Source organism: Colias eurytheme, chromosome 16, assembly GCF_061535395.1.
Source record: "Colias eurytheme isolate Ceu_HAF_F1 chromosome 16, ilColEury1 Martin Lab GWU primary, whole genome shotgun sequence".
Classification (NCBI taxonomy): domain Eukaryota; kingdom Metazoa; phylum Arthropoda; class Insecta; order Lepidoptera; family Pieridae; genus Colias; species Colias eurytheme.
The window spans coordinates 6,518,449-6,530,932 of NC_142995.1; the positions used below are offsets into that span (position 1 = coordinate 6,518,449).

The window sequence follows — 12,484 nt, forward strand, 5'->3', positions numbered from 1 at the left end:
AAAACTTAACTGATTTCTACCAAAAATAATACTTCTATTTTTTTATTAATTTTAATATTCATTGTTAAACGTCAATAACACTTATTAAGCTATAATATTTAATTTACATTATGCACAGAAATAACTCATTGCATTGCATCTATAAAAACATATTAAAACTATTTTATTTTTTAGTTTTAAATAGACTAGATTTACAATATTTTTAAATAAAATGTATGTAGTTTCTATCGATAAAGTATAACAAAAATTATTATGGATCGAAAGAACTTTTTAAACAACAAATGTTGGGGATAATATAGTAAATCTAAACAAAGTTTGGCTGATATAGGTCTACCAGAATCTGATGGCATATTTATATTTTAAAAATAAAAGATTTTCATGTGGCAACTTTATTTGACAACTATCAAATTGGTTGTCAATTAATTATTGTGTTGATGATTAATTTTTAGGATTTTGTCTTCAAAATCTTCGAAATGTCGATAAAACCGCTGCGACCACAAGCAAGAGGTGTTGTTTACAATGTGTATAGAAAAACATTCGATGAAGAAGGGTCAAACACATCACAATTTTCAATTTTAAAGCGCGTGAAAGATTTTATTGCTAAGTTGGACTTACCCGTTTTGATACTTTAAATTAAAAATGTTATAAATAGGTAACTATAATTTTGTTTGTTGATTAAAATATAATTTTATGAAAACTTATTACAGGAGTTTCCATTCTTGGCTATTTGTCAAGTCCAAGGTGTACAAGTCAATTTTATAATGTGTTAATACTTACGAAAATAAACATGATTTTATTTTATTATTGTTTTATTTTATAAAAAATTATAAACAATCGTTAATTAATATAGTAAATAAGTTTTGATCTGCATTATCATTACATCCATATTTTCACATGCCATAATGATATACGTATATTCAAAATATATAGGTATGTGTAAATACATAATATTATGTATTACCTTTAGAAAAGTAATACTTATGTATATTATACATGTAATAAGTACCTACATAATATTACGTGGATATCTCATTATTAAATACAGTATTATCCACTTGTTTAATGTGACTAATGATATTGAGGACAAAATAAAAATACGCAGTATCAAAATCGTTCAGTCCATTTTCCCTAGGGTTGCATACTCAAAATTTTGATTTCCCTAATTGCCATCAGATTCTGGTTTATTTAAATTACCAGTAACAGGGCAACTTTTTGTTATCTATTACCATAGACACGGAATGATCATGTGAGAGACGACTTCTTGTGTGATTTTTAACATCTGACAGGAGGTGGTCGATTATTTTATCATTATTTGTTCGCGAATTTTAATAAAATAAGCGAGCACAATGGTTTGTAAATTGTGTGGCCCTAAATTGTCGCTATGCGGCTTAGTTTTGAGTGTGTGGGGAGTTATTCAACTCGTAAGTATCAAGTTCTCGGAACATATTATTTGAATCAAAAATTTGCAATCTTACAATTCTCGTTTATATTTTCAGACGTTAATGGGCGTATTTTACCATTTCAAAGCTGTTGCCCTTTTAGAAGATCTTCCACTTGAGGAAAGCGCTACTGGGGAAGAAGAAACACTCGAAAGTTTCATTGCCAATGTTGAACATGGATATATGCAGGTAAAGATTGTACATACATAATTATATCATACACCTCTTATTTCTTGTTTGCGCTATTTAACAACTTCAAATCGAAATTCCTTGCAAGTTCTCAAAATAAGGTCAACTTATTATTAACATAAATTTGCCTGATTTTCATATGCTCAAGGCCTAATTAGCAGTCACATTTTTCATAAAATTATAAGGAAAAAGTTCGTTTTGCCTCACTATGGAAAAGGTGGCTGCACTAAAGAAATATTATTCCAGTGAAAGTTATGTCTAAGACAATTACAATTTCAAATAAGGGTTTGGAATTTGAGAATAATATTATTTCATTAACCTTTCTACTAAAGTATGAATGCTAAAGTTGTTTTTTTAACTTATTGTCATGCAAGTGATAAAACCAAGCTCCTGCAAAACAATATCTCCTGGGGCAGCTAGTTGATATGATAGATATGATGAGATAACACCCAAATGATTATTGACTCAGTCAAACTTAAAGTGTGGTATTGTTATTTAACAATACCTGCTGCCATATCCTACAAGACGATAAATAATTTTGCAAATATGTTAATGTATACTTTTGTTTATTAAATTGTCAAATATGTTTTCCAGAACGCCCTCAACTGCTGGATCGCGGCTTTGTTATACTTTGTCACACTTGTTGTATCCGGCCACCAGTTTTGGATGAATAATCGCTCCTCCGTCAGCATGTAAAGTGCTGCTGTATGTTGTATAGTTCCATTCCATTTCTTTATTTGGTCAGAAAAGTAGACTATCTACCAAAAACAATGTTATCTTATGTACGTGTGAACTACTTTTCTGCCTGAATCTATTTATTGTATATTGCTTATTTGAACGATAATAATTTAAATAAAAAAAAATGTTTGCTAAGGATAGTTTAGATGTAAAGACAGGTCTTTTTAATCAAAACTTAAATTATTTTACCAGTAGGTATGTTAAAAATAATCGTCAGATACACAAAAATAATTAAAATGAGGTTTAAATGCTATTATAATAAAAATATCATGTCTCAAGATTTAACAAGAGTATTATATTTGTGAATGATTGCTATATGTTGTTGTACATAAAATATCTAATTGTAGAAACTATGTAAAATCATGCTGATTTTCTTGAAATAAAGGTATTAATGTTATTTATTGTTTTTATTTAATTGAAATAACTAAATTTTTAATTGTAATTATACAATAAGATATGTGAGGGGTACAATTAATATTTTAAAATTATATATGAATGTCTAATAAAATGTTAAGGCAAAGTAGTAACAAGTCTTGCAAAAATGGATTAAGTTCTTCATGAATGGCACAAATTTTTTAAATACTTAAGTAAATATTTTTCCTGTTTTCGTATCCTGAAAATGTTTTGTAATTTAAGGATAATTTAAATATATTGCCTGTTATTATATTATAGGTCTATATATTAGAATAATTTAAATATTATGTTACCTGTTTTTGAATGGGATTAAGAGAAAAACATGTTTTTGTTGACTTCAGATTCTAAACATCTCTGGTATGTGGTATGTTTGGTTTCAGTTGTTGGTGCTTAGTGGTTTTATTAATTTTCAAGATTTTTAATAAATTTTATTAAGTAGGTGGTTTTATAGAAGCACATATTATATAAGTGTAGGCATCGGAGTAGACGCGTCACTAGTAATTTCGACGTAGACAAACGCCAGGTATACTGTGAATTTGTAACCAAATCGTTAGTTACTCTTTAGACACCGTGTAGGTATGGTTTTAAAGTCCGTTGTGCGCGTAAAGAAACATGTCTCGCGTAGTTATCAACAGTGAAGATATTGCGTGCACAGTTGCGTGTATTCATTACCCATTCTTCGTAGATATTACATAGGTCCTAAAAGCTAAAATACTTCTCTAAGTTTTCTTATTATTTAACACTTATTAATTATCTGTTGTATTACATTTTAATTTATATCCTTGTTTATTTTTGTGATTTCTGTGTTTATTTCTAATCAAAGAAGAAAATGTCGTTTCCATGTCATTCTAGTGATTTAAATATTTCAAAACGACTCAAAACTGCTTGAAAAATGGGGATGCTTTTTGGCTGCGGTCTATGTTGCATGCTTTTGAGCATTTGGGCTGTTGTACAACTGGTAATAGTATAATTAATATTTTCTACCAGTGTAGTCTACCATATCCCACAGAAAATCGGGGTGACATGCGAATGCTACTGTTTTTCGTGCGATAAGTGATCCGTAGGTCCGTATAGTAGGCCGAATAGTAGGCCCGTTTCTTTTCTTCACCCTTCCCAGTCTTTTTCTTCATTCTTGCCATTTATCAAGCAATTATCACTTTAGAAAATGTTTACGGGCGGTGGAGATCGCTTACCATCATCGGTACCGGTACCTGTACCAGTTTAGAATTATTATATTTTGTTAGAATTGATTGCAGATTGTGATGGGTTTCCTATTTAAAATGGAAGTAGTGGCATTTATAGAAGAAGCAGAACCGGACCATCATGGTTACGAAGATTTTGAAGACTTTATGAAACAAACGGAAGAAAATTATAGTCGGGTAATAGCCGATAGTTAAATCTATATTTATACAATAGGCATGACGACAGTATCCATAAATGTTCGTATTAGTGTTTTTAAGGGAAAATGTATAATATATAAATTAAAAATAGTGACTTAGAAATATTAAAAACATTAAGATTAATGAGATTATCAATAAAATAAAACATTGAAATTCTGCAGTCGGCCATTTTGACTGAAACACGCGTGACGTCACTTCTACGTAAACAACTCACAACAACTTCGCGGCAGGTGTATTTTGTTGTTATGAATATGCTGAGAATACGCATTTTTATTTATTTTCTATTTTTTCACGTATGCTTTATCGACTCAGGGCAGAAATATAATTGCGAATTCACGAATATGTGGTTCGGGTTTCTCTGCGTCAAATTTATACAATCATTTCATATTATTTTCTCACTTTAAACAATTACTAACACTTTTTTTGGGTATTATTTTTATGTAGATTCACATTGCAATACTGCACACCACTTATAAACTTTGAAATTAGATTCTATAACACTTTATAATTAAATATTTGTTTATTTTTACTTCGCTATGCATACAGATAATTACGTATTTACGTAAGAGTGACGTCACGCCTACGCCATGACACCTGTGAGCTGTTTTAGCACAGTTAATAAATATTTTTTGAAAAATGGCTTTTATCTTCGTTAAATTTAAGTATATTAGCGAAATATAGGGTTTTTCTTGTACGTATACACACATTATGGAAGAGGTTTTGAAAATCTTTCGTCATGCCTATTCTAATCTGCTTTGTGTAACTAACTACCTATATTAAAATTTAAAAGCATGGGAATAAAACAATGCTGACCTTAGCATGGCGTGTTTGACACGCCACTTAAAAATATACAAAAATGAAACAGTTATTCTTCTATTGGAAAGGGATGAACCCTTTGTACATGCAAATCTTATATGAAATTATCAAATTTTAGAAATGAATTATTTTCAGCATTTGAATTTTCCAGATTGCAGTCAACTGCTGGATTGGTGCAGCGATATATTTAGTCATGATTGGCGTTTCTTATATGTGTATTAAAAAAGCTCAAGCAAGTGACAAAGAGGCAGCAGAACGTTTAGCCGACGATGAAACATTTTGTAAATCCAAAATAAAGAAGATATAATTATTAAAAAAAAATGTTAAGCGCAAGAAGTCGTACATAAGAATTTAATACGTTACCTAGGTTTAATGCTTTGCGTGTGGTTTAGAAATGTGGAATAAAAAAGATGTTAGAGCATACATTTCTATTTTATTTTTAGTATTTTCGTTGTTTAAAGAATCGCTTTTACATATTACATAATATAATATGATGATAGTCGGTAGGAATGAAAATTAAAGTAGACCTAAAAATTAACCTATAATATACAGGTGTCCTGTATAAATGTAATAGGTATAACATACATTGGGTTATTTGGTCGGTTCTACAAGTGTTAATTCAGTTAGTGCATTAATGAAATGCATTTTTTTTCCAAATTACTTTCATAATAAATCACTTCTAGTATGTAATCCATACTAATATTATAAATGCGAAAGTAACTCTGTCTGTCTGTCTGTTACTCAATCACGCCTAAACTACTGAACCAATTTGCATGATATTTGGTATGGAGATATTTTGATACCCGAGAAAGGACAGGCTACCTTTTATTGCAAAATATGTACCACGGGCGAAGCCGGGGCGGACCACTAGTAGATGATATTCTTTAGCTTCGAGAACACAAGGTAAATATGAATAATACGAAAAACAAAAAGTAATATGTATTTATTGGTTACAGTTTTTATAAAAGTCGATATGGCGGCCCAAAAATTCTTCCGTCTGTTATAATCATTTCACTTCTTCTAATTTCCGGTCAAACGTTACTGTGCCAATATTAACGCTTTTAATTTCATCTTTGCTTGCGTGAGCGTTTTCCTATAAAAAATAAAGTATTTCTTGGAGAAAAAGCACCAGAAAAATACATAAAATTATTTACATGCAATTGTACGAAACTAAGATTAGAAAAATAATAAAAGAAGAGTTGTTAAAAATGTGTACTATCGTACTTTTCTTTACCTGATTGGTATCTAACTCTTCGTCTTTGCCAGGTTGTGTCGGGCAAAGCCAGGGGTCAGCCAGTATCTGCGGTATTTTGGCTCGAATTTTCAACGGGGCCAATATTTTAGTGATTAACTTTCGACAGTCTACAGAAACTTTCGGTTCGCGAGGGAATGATACTTTATTTTGAACTTGCTGAAAATAAATTATAATAAATAAATGAACAGGAATCGTCCATATCAAAATATACAGGTTGGTTCTTTGAAATAATTTTGTTGCAAGAAATTAGTTGTACCTTTAGCAACTGTGTGTAATTCGTATCGTCAAACGGTAAGCGGCCGTACACGATTGCGTATAAAACAACACCCATGCTCCAAACATCAGAATCTTGGGGTCTATAAGGCACCCCTTTGAGGATCTCGGGAGAGGCATAAGCGTAACTACCGCAAAACGTCTCACTCAGGGAAAATACTCCATTCTTGGGTTTCATATGACCTCTTGCAAACCCGAAATCGGATAGTTTAATGTTCAAACCATGATCCATTAGCAAGTTCTCGCATTTTATATCGCTGCAAGGGAAATAAACGTTTGTTAGCCACTCGAAAAAATTGGGGCTCACTTTATAGAGTCCTCCTCAAATTGTTCAATTAAATTATTTGTCAGTATCGAATAGCGCAATGGATGGACGTTTGGACTTTGTAATAAAAGGGGACATTAACTAACCCCAGAAATGAGGCTGCAAATGCCATTAGATAAAAAATTTTTGCTGCCAAGGCAGAGCAGAGGTTGAAAATATTAAAGTTAAGCAATGCGCGAATTCCTATTAATGAAAAAGCATTATGGCTATCATTATCGTCGTTATACAATATCATCCTATTATTTTGGGTGAAAATTTTTAACATACTTCAAAAAAAAGGAGGAGGTTATCAATTCGGCCGGTACCTATGTTTTTTTTATTTTTTTTTCTTAGAACTGCTTACCGATGGACAACGCCTCGTTCATGGCAATAGTCTACAGCTTCGACCAGTTGTTTGAACCAACGACGTCCCCTTGATTCATCGATGTGTTGGTCTTTACGAATAATGTCCAGAAGACTTCCATTTTCAGCATATTCCATTACAATATACACTCTGGAAATTAAAAATTATAAAGTGAAGTAAAGCAACAGCTTTTGCATTAAAAACCAAGTTATAAGTTCATGCGAAGAAGTTTTTAGAAGACAAGAAAACACACATGTCACCAGATATTAAGCATTGAATGCTTCTCATAATCATAAGACCAATTTATTACATGTGCGTTGCCAGAATCCATTAACATAACAGGAGATTATGATGCGACTGTTTATACGATGGAAGGCGGAGGATATTGCTATGCCGTGGCTATGCCACTATTCTAGTACTTTACGCTAAATATGAATTTTAAATGCATTTGAATGTTTTTTTTTCAGGAGTGGTAAATTTTCTAATTCGTTGAAAATACATATCTTCCGACTTCTGTATTAGTTATGAATATAACAATTAACAGCGCAATTATTTCATTTATCCAACCTAAATTTAAACGTAATCAGATCAATAGATTTACGAAAGATTACTTCAGATTCATAGATACAATCCTTGAGCTTAAATTTTAGCGGGATAAAATAGGATTAAATAAGGACAATAGTAAACCTATGCGTAGTTTCGATTGCTTGTAGGAAACGTATCAAGTTTTCATGCTTCAGACCCTTGACTACTTCAATTTCTCTTGGCAGGAACTTTTTCAAGTAATCACCCGGTGCTTGGAATTTACTTATTATTTTTATTGCAACTTGGCAGTTGTGTCTGTCGCTGGTAGCCACCTAGTGTAGTGAAATTATTCCTTCATTTTATGAAAAACAATATTTTAAATATTTGAAAAGGATTAGACAAAATGTAAGTTAGAAACAACGACACAGTTTAGTACGAAATAGTGAATGATCGGAAATATTTGAATGATGTAAATTGTAATACTAATTATCAGGGAAACATACATATAATTCTACAAAACAATTTAACAATAGGGTCACCCGACACAGTCCTACTTAATTGAAAGTTTAAGCGTAGTAGAAAACCTGCAACACGAGTTAATTGGACACCTAAATTCTCACCTTGACGGTGGCGTAAGAACCCGAGCCAATAGTTCTGCCAAGTATATATCCGTGAGTTTCAAGAACAGTCAATTTTCTTTCTGCTTTAGCCTCGACGCCGCTATGGACGGTTGCCGTGGGCTCCGTAGACATCTCGCCAAGGACATTGTCGTCAGCTCGTATATCTGGCCCTGGCATATCACAGAAATATTTGTATACTATTAATTTAATTTTATTAAGTTACATTATAATTTATTTAGCCACATTTTAAATATTTTTCAAGTGAATTTTTCATTCATGCTGTCATTTTGTTAGTCACGGACTGGGTGACAGAGAAATGTTATTTTAAATATGTCGCTGCGTGTTCAAAAAGGCCAGTTGCGGGCGATAATTTTTCTGCTTTCTATACGGTTATATTTTATTACTAATGTCTTTTTTTAGGGTTCCGTACCAAAAGAGTATTTATTATTAACTTTCCAATTCTATCATACTCAAATCTAAAAAAAAAAAATGATACAAATATTATTTATTCATGATAAAATGGAGGATGGCTAAACAATTCCTTCTCGGAATTTTATACTATGAAAGAAGTACTTTGAATTAATTGTTCAGAATTATTCATAAAAGCATATATTAAACTCGTCAGAGGTCTTGGTATAAAGCAGTAATTGTGAAGTCATTCTTCATAAAGCTTTTAAACTCTAGTTATTATGTGCTTGTTGTATGCATTATAATAGATTTAAAATCATTCCACTTTTCTAATATATACATACCTCGATGGAACGTTTGATATTAATTTTATAATTTTGATCTACTATGCCTATGGGACAAATATTTTTATGACGATTAAAAGATTACTACTGAGCATTCTCACTTTAAGGTAATATTTTGTTATCGATTTACCTAATTCTTCTTATTAGGAATGAAAAATCACGTCCCAAATACTAACCAAGACATTAGTCCACGGTAAATTTAAATAATGATCGATAAAATGAAATTTAAAGCTTTGAATACCATCTCGAACGAGGTTCTAGAATGTAGACGGGCTGCGAGCATCCGCGAGGCGTCACATCCAACAATTAAGAGTTATCTTGAGTTAGGTGTGCGATATATCGCAGACTTGATTACTTTTTCTACTCCAGGAACTAATAAAAGTTGACCAGCAAACCGAGAGCTTGCGAGTCTCGTTTTTAATTGAAACACCGGACTTCCTACATAGAGTGATCAATGGTAACGTCGTTTATTTCTTTTTACTAGACAATGTGAGTGTCGATTACTGTTTTTAAGTGCCCTGTTATACCTATTGGCTATTTGTATTCGAATGTAAAGCTCGTCCAGACTCTCTGAATTCCAACTCGAGCATCAATAATGGAGTTGAAAGCAAAAAGTTAGGTTTAAATAAGTTATCAATTGTAACTTCAAGTTGGAGAAAGTTCCTCATCCATTTATTGCACTGGAGATGAAATAAATTTCTTGGTAAATTTATATTTCTTGTATTGTTTATATAGGTTAAATAAGCTAGATCTTCTTGTGGCTTTGTTTTATGCACTAAAGTTGTTTTAATATTTGAATGTATTTTTGAAAATGTATACTCAACTTACATATTTAAAACGCAGTAAGTAGGGACATATTATGAAGGTAGGTATATACTTACATAAAAATAAATACTGAAAACTGACATAATATTTTTATATAGTTACCTACTACCCTTGAAATATTTAACTACGTAAAGCTACAAATGTATTCCGCATTCATACTTTCAAGCAATTTTAAAGTTTGAATAATATATTCTCTATCTTTGGACTATTACGAAGGTGCTGGGAAAAAGACAAATTGCCAAACATTTGCACAGTGAGAATTTAATTTGTAAGTTATTCCACCTAGGTACGGGTCGTAAAGGTGTTGCAGAGGCGTCCACAACCGACACTCCTTCCCTTGTTTCTCTAAACTGTTCTCTACAAGCACTCCTGTCAGTTTTACGAGCATAAACCAGCAACGCTTTACCGTTTCAATTAAACTCTGAATAATATATCGTTTGCCATTCTATATTTATGAGTTTAATTCCGATTATTTGGAGAACGCTTGCATTTTTAACTTTTTTTATTTGCAGAAGTTGCGAAGCGTTATTTATTGCTTGGCGGCAAATGTGTTTTCGAAAATTATAATGTACGGTTCGTCTGTATGAAATGTATATTTTAACCTTTCTTCAATATTGGAATGTCATTCAATCATTATTTTATTAACATAAGCGATTAAATACTACTTTTATGTATTTACATTTACAGTTGATTAAATGTGACTTTACAGGCAAGAATATTCATTTATATACCTACTTTAAAATTGCGTAGTCTATTTAGTCTACGCAAATTTATAAATGTACATTTAAATATATCTATAATTAAAATTTACCTATTTGTTATAACCCACACGAAGACGGTAAACGAATTAAAATTAATCATTTCTCATAAACGTTAACAAGTCAATATAAACTAAATAGAACTATCCTTACTGAAATCGAGTCACAATGAAATTTTATTTTAATATTTTCGTCAAACGTGACGACTCTTTGTTTTGTGCTTCGTAAAAAGTCAAGTATGTACAGTATTACATTCCTGTTTAAACACGACAACAGGTAAGCAGACGAGGGATGCGTTCTGGGTCCCTTTCGTTATTTACAGAATTTTAATAGAAGCTCACGTGTAACTGTGCGGCTTTTTACATATTACAAGTCCGTGTAAATACGCGAGATATTTATTTAGGTTTAAATATTAAAAATGTATTATAATTAACTTTATTCTGAGTAATGAATGGAATTACATAATTTGCATATAAACCGTATCATGATTCATGAATTTCCAAAATTATTTTAAAATGATCTTTAATAGATGAGAAAAATAAATTTAAGAAAATAAACGCATTACTATAGAATCATTGTATAAATTTACTTACTTTTGAATTGCTCAATTCTTTGTTATTAGCTTCTCTTAATATTTTTCAATAAATATCGCTATTAAATAAAAAATATAAAGAAGTATAGTACGTACTTATATAATACAAGTCATTCTTGCATCGTAGAGAGCTCTCCAATGTTGGCGTAGTACCAATGAACTGCGCGTCGTAGAACGTAGCAACTAGCTACGTGGCTACAGAGATGTCGGGTTTATAAATCGCATCGTATTTAAAAGGCTTTTTATTACTTATTTTAATTGTATAATGTATTATATTTATTGAGGATTGTTCTTCATTTCTTATTCACTATTTCTGTTCTTATATTATAGTAAATAATTTAATAAAATTGCTGAGGTTTTCATTATAATACAAGGCTTTACATTACAAGGCTTGTATGTGCAAATTTTCGCCATAATTGTACTAGTGCAATTATATAAAAATTTAGCAAAACCCGCAGTAGAAACGTATTAAATTACAAACATATTAAAACCCGTTTTACATTTCATGTAATTTTAATTAGTTTTATAACATAATATAGAACTAAACGACGTTATCAGAATAAATTCGAACATTCAAACCACGTAATTAAACACAAACCTCAAATTAATATAACGTTATGGTTATGACCCGACCAAAGCTTGTGCTATCTAACTAAAATATCAAGCTTGCAATGCATTTCTAAAATTGTTCACGTCGCACTGTAATTGCTATAATTAATTACCTTATTAATTAGGTACGTAGCATTTGTGGAAATATATGTAAACAAAGCGTTAAAATCGTTAATTGCCTACAAGTGCAACTAATTTATTTATTTAAACAGACAAATGAAATGTACTTTAGCACGCCTCATTACGCGTTAATTAGAATTAAAGCAATAGAAATTGGAACTGGAAGTTTAACATTCTATATAAACTTTTAAGATATTTTGTACATGTCTCATGTTTCGCAGTTTATTGGTTATGTTATTAGCTAGAAAGATATGAGTAATAAATATTTCTTTAACATATAAAACGTGAGTAATATTTTATAATCTCGACTTGACTTCACAGCACTATCGTATTTCATAGTGCACAACGATAAACTCTCTGGTGAGTTTAAGATTCTATGTAAGTAGTCTTAAATATATAAATATATATTTTTGTCATGTGGTGATTATCGGTGTTAAAGTGATTAATCTGTGTGATTAGGTGTCTAAGATGGTCTTGGTCCAGATCCTCAT

The 12,484-nt window shown here is 31.1% G+C and overlaps 3 protein-coding genes across 3 annotated transcripts; 2 read left to right on the top strand and 1 right to left on the bottom strand.

The window, feature by feature from the left end:
• Positions 1-1,236: 1,236 nt before the first annotated feature.
• On the top strand, positions 1,237-2,763 carry LOC149901866 (ribonuclease kappa-like). The gene is made up of 3 exons (XM_090110800.1): positions 1,237-1,421; positions 1,497-1,628; positions 2,223-2,763. The coding sequence occupies exons 1-3, from the start codon at positions 1,347-1,349 to the stop codon at positions 2,322-2,324; spliced, it is 309 nt and encodes a 102-aa protein (XP_089966926.1). The 5' UTR covers positions 1,237-1,346; the 3' UTR covers positions 2,325-2,763.
• A 1,195-nt stretch (positions 2,764-3,958) lies between these two features.
• On the top strand, positions 3,959-5,376 carry LOC149901867 (uncharacterized). The gene is made up of 2 exons (XM_090110725.1): positions 3,959-4,159; positions 5,148-5,376. Exons 1-2 carry the CDS (start codon positions 4,043-4,045, stop codon positions 5,301-5,303), a joined length of 273 nt encoding a protein of 90 aa, XP_089966851.1. The 5' UTR covers positions 3,959-4,042; the 3' UTR covers positions 5,304-5,376.
• Positions 5,377-5,945: 569 nt separating this feature from the next.
• Positions 5,946-8,514, bottom strand: LOC149901868 (testis-specific serine/threonine-protein kinase 3-like). The gene is made up of 6 exons (XM_090110582.1): positions 8,338-8,514; positions 7,880-8,049; positions 7,193-7,342; positions 6,508-6,781; positions 6,231-6,407; positions 5,946-6,089 (listed from the first exon to the last, which is right to left on the bottom strand). The coding sequence occupies exons 1-6, from the start codon at positions 8,512-8,514 to the stop codon at positions 6,003-6,005; spliced, it is 1,035 nt and encodes a 344-aa protein (XP_089966708.1). The 3' UTR covers positions 5,946-6,002.
• Between the last annotated feature and the right edge of the window lie 3,970 nt (positions 8,515-12,484).

Bases quoted from the DNA above. Each gene is read 5' to 3' on its own strand.
- LOC149901868 (XM_090110582.1), bottom strand. From the start codon at position 8,514: ATGCCAGGGCCAGATATACGAGCTGACGACAATGTCCTTGGCGAGATG. The intron at 6,408-6,507 runs GTACAACTAATT...ATTTATTTTCAG, and splicing joins ATTACACACAGTTGCTAAAG to CAAGTTCAAAATAAAGTATC. The intron at 6,090-6,230 runs GTAAAGAAAAGT...TATTTTTTATAG, and splicing joins AAGAGTTAGATACCAATCAG to GAAAACGCTCACGCAAGCAA.
- LOC149901867 (XM_090110725.1), top strand. From the start codon at position 4,043: ATGGGTTTCCTATTTAAAATGGAAGTAGTGGCATTTATAGAAGAAGCA. The intron at 4,160-5,147 runs GTAATAGCCGAT...TGAATTTTCCAG, and splicing joins CGGAAGAAAATTATAGTCGG to ATTGCAGTCAACTGCTGGAT.
- LOC149901866 (XM_090110800.1), top strand. From the start codon at position 1,347: ATGGTTTGTAAATTGTGTGGCCCTAAATTGTCGCTATGCGGCTTAGTT. The intron at 1,422-1,496 runs GTAAGTATCAAG...TTATATTTTCAG, and splicing joins TGTGGGGAGTTATTCAACTC to ACGTTAATGGGCGTATTTTA. The intron at 1,629-2,222 runs GTAAAGATTGTA...TATGTTTTCCAG, and splicing joins TTGAACATGGATATATGCAG to AACGCCCTCAACTGCTGGAT.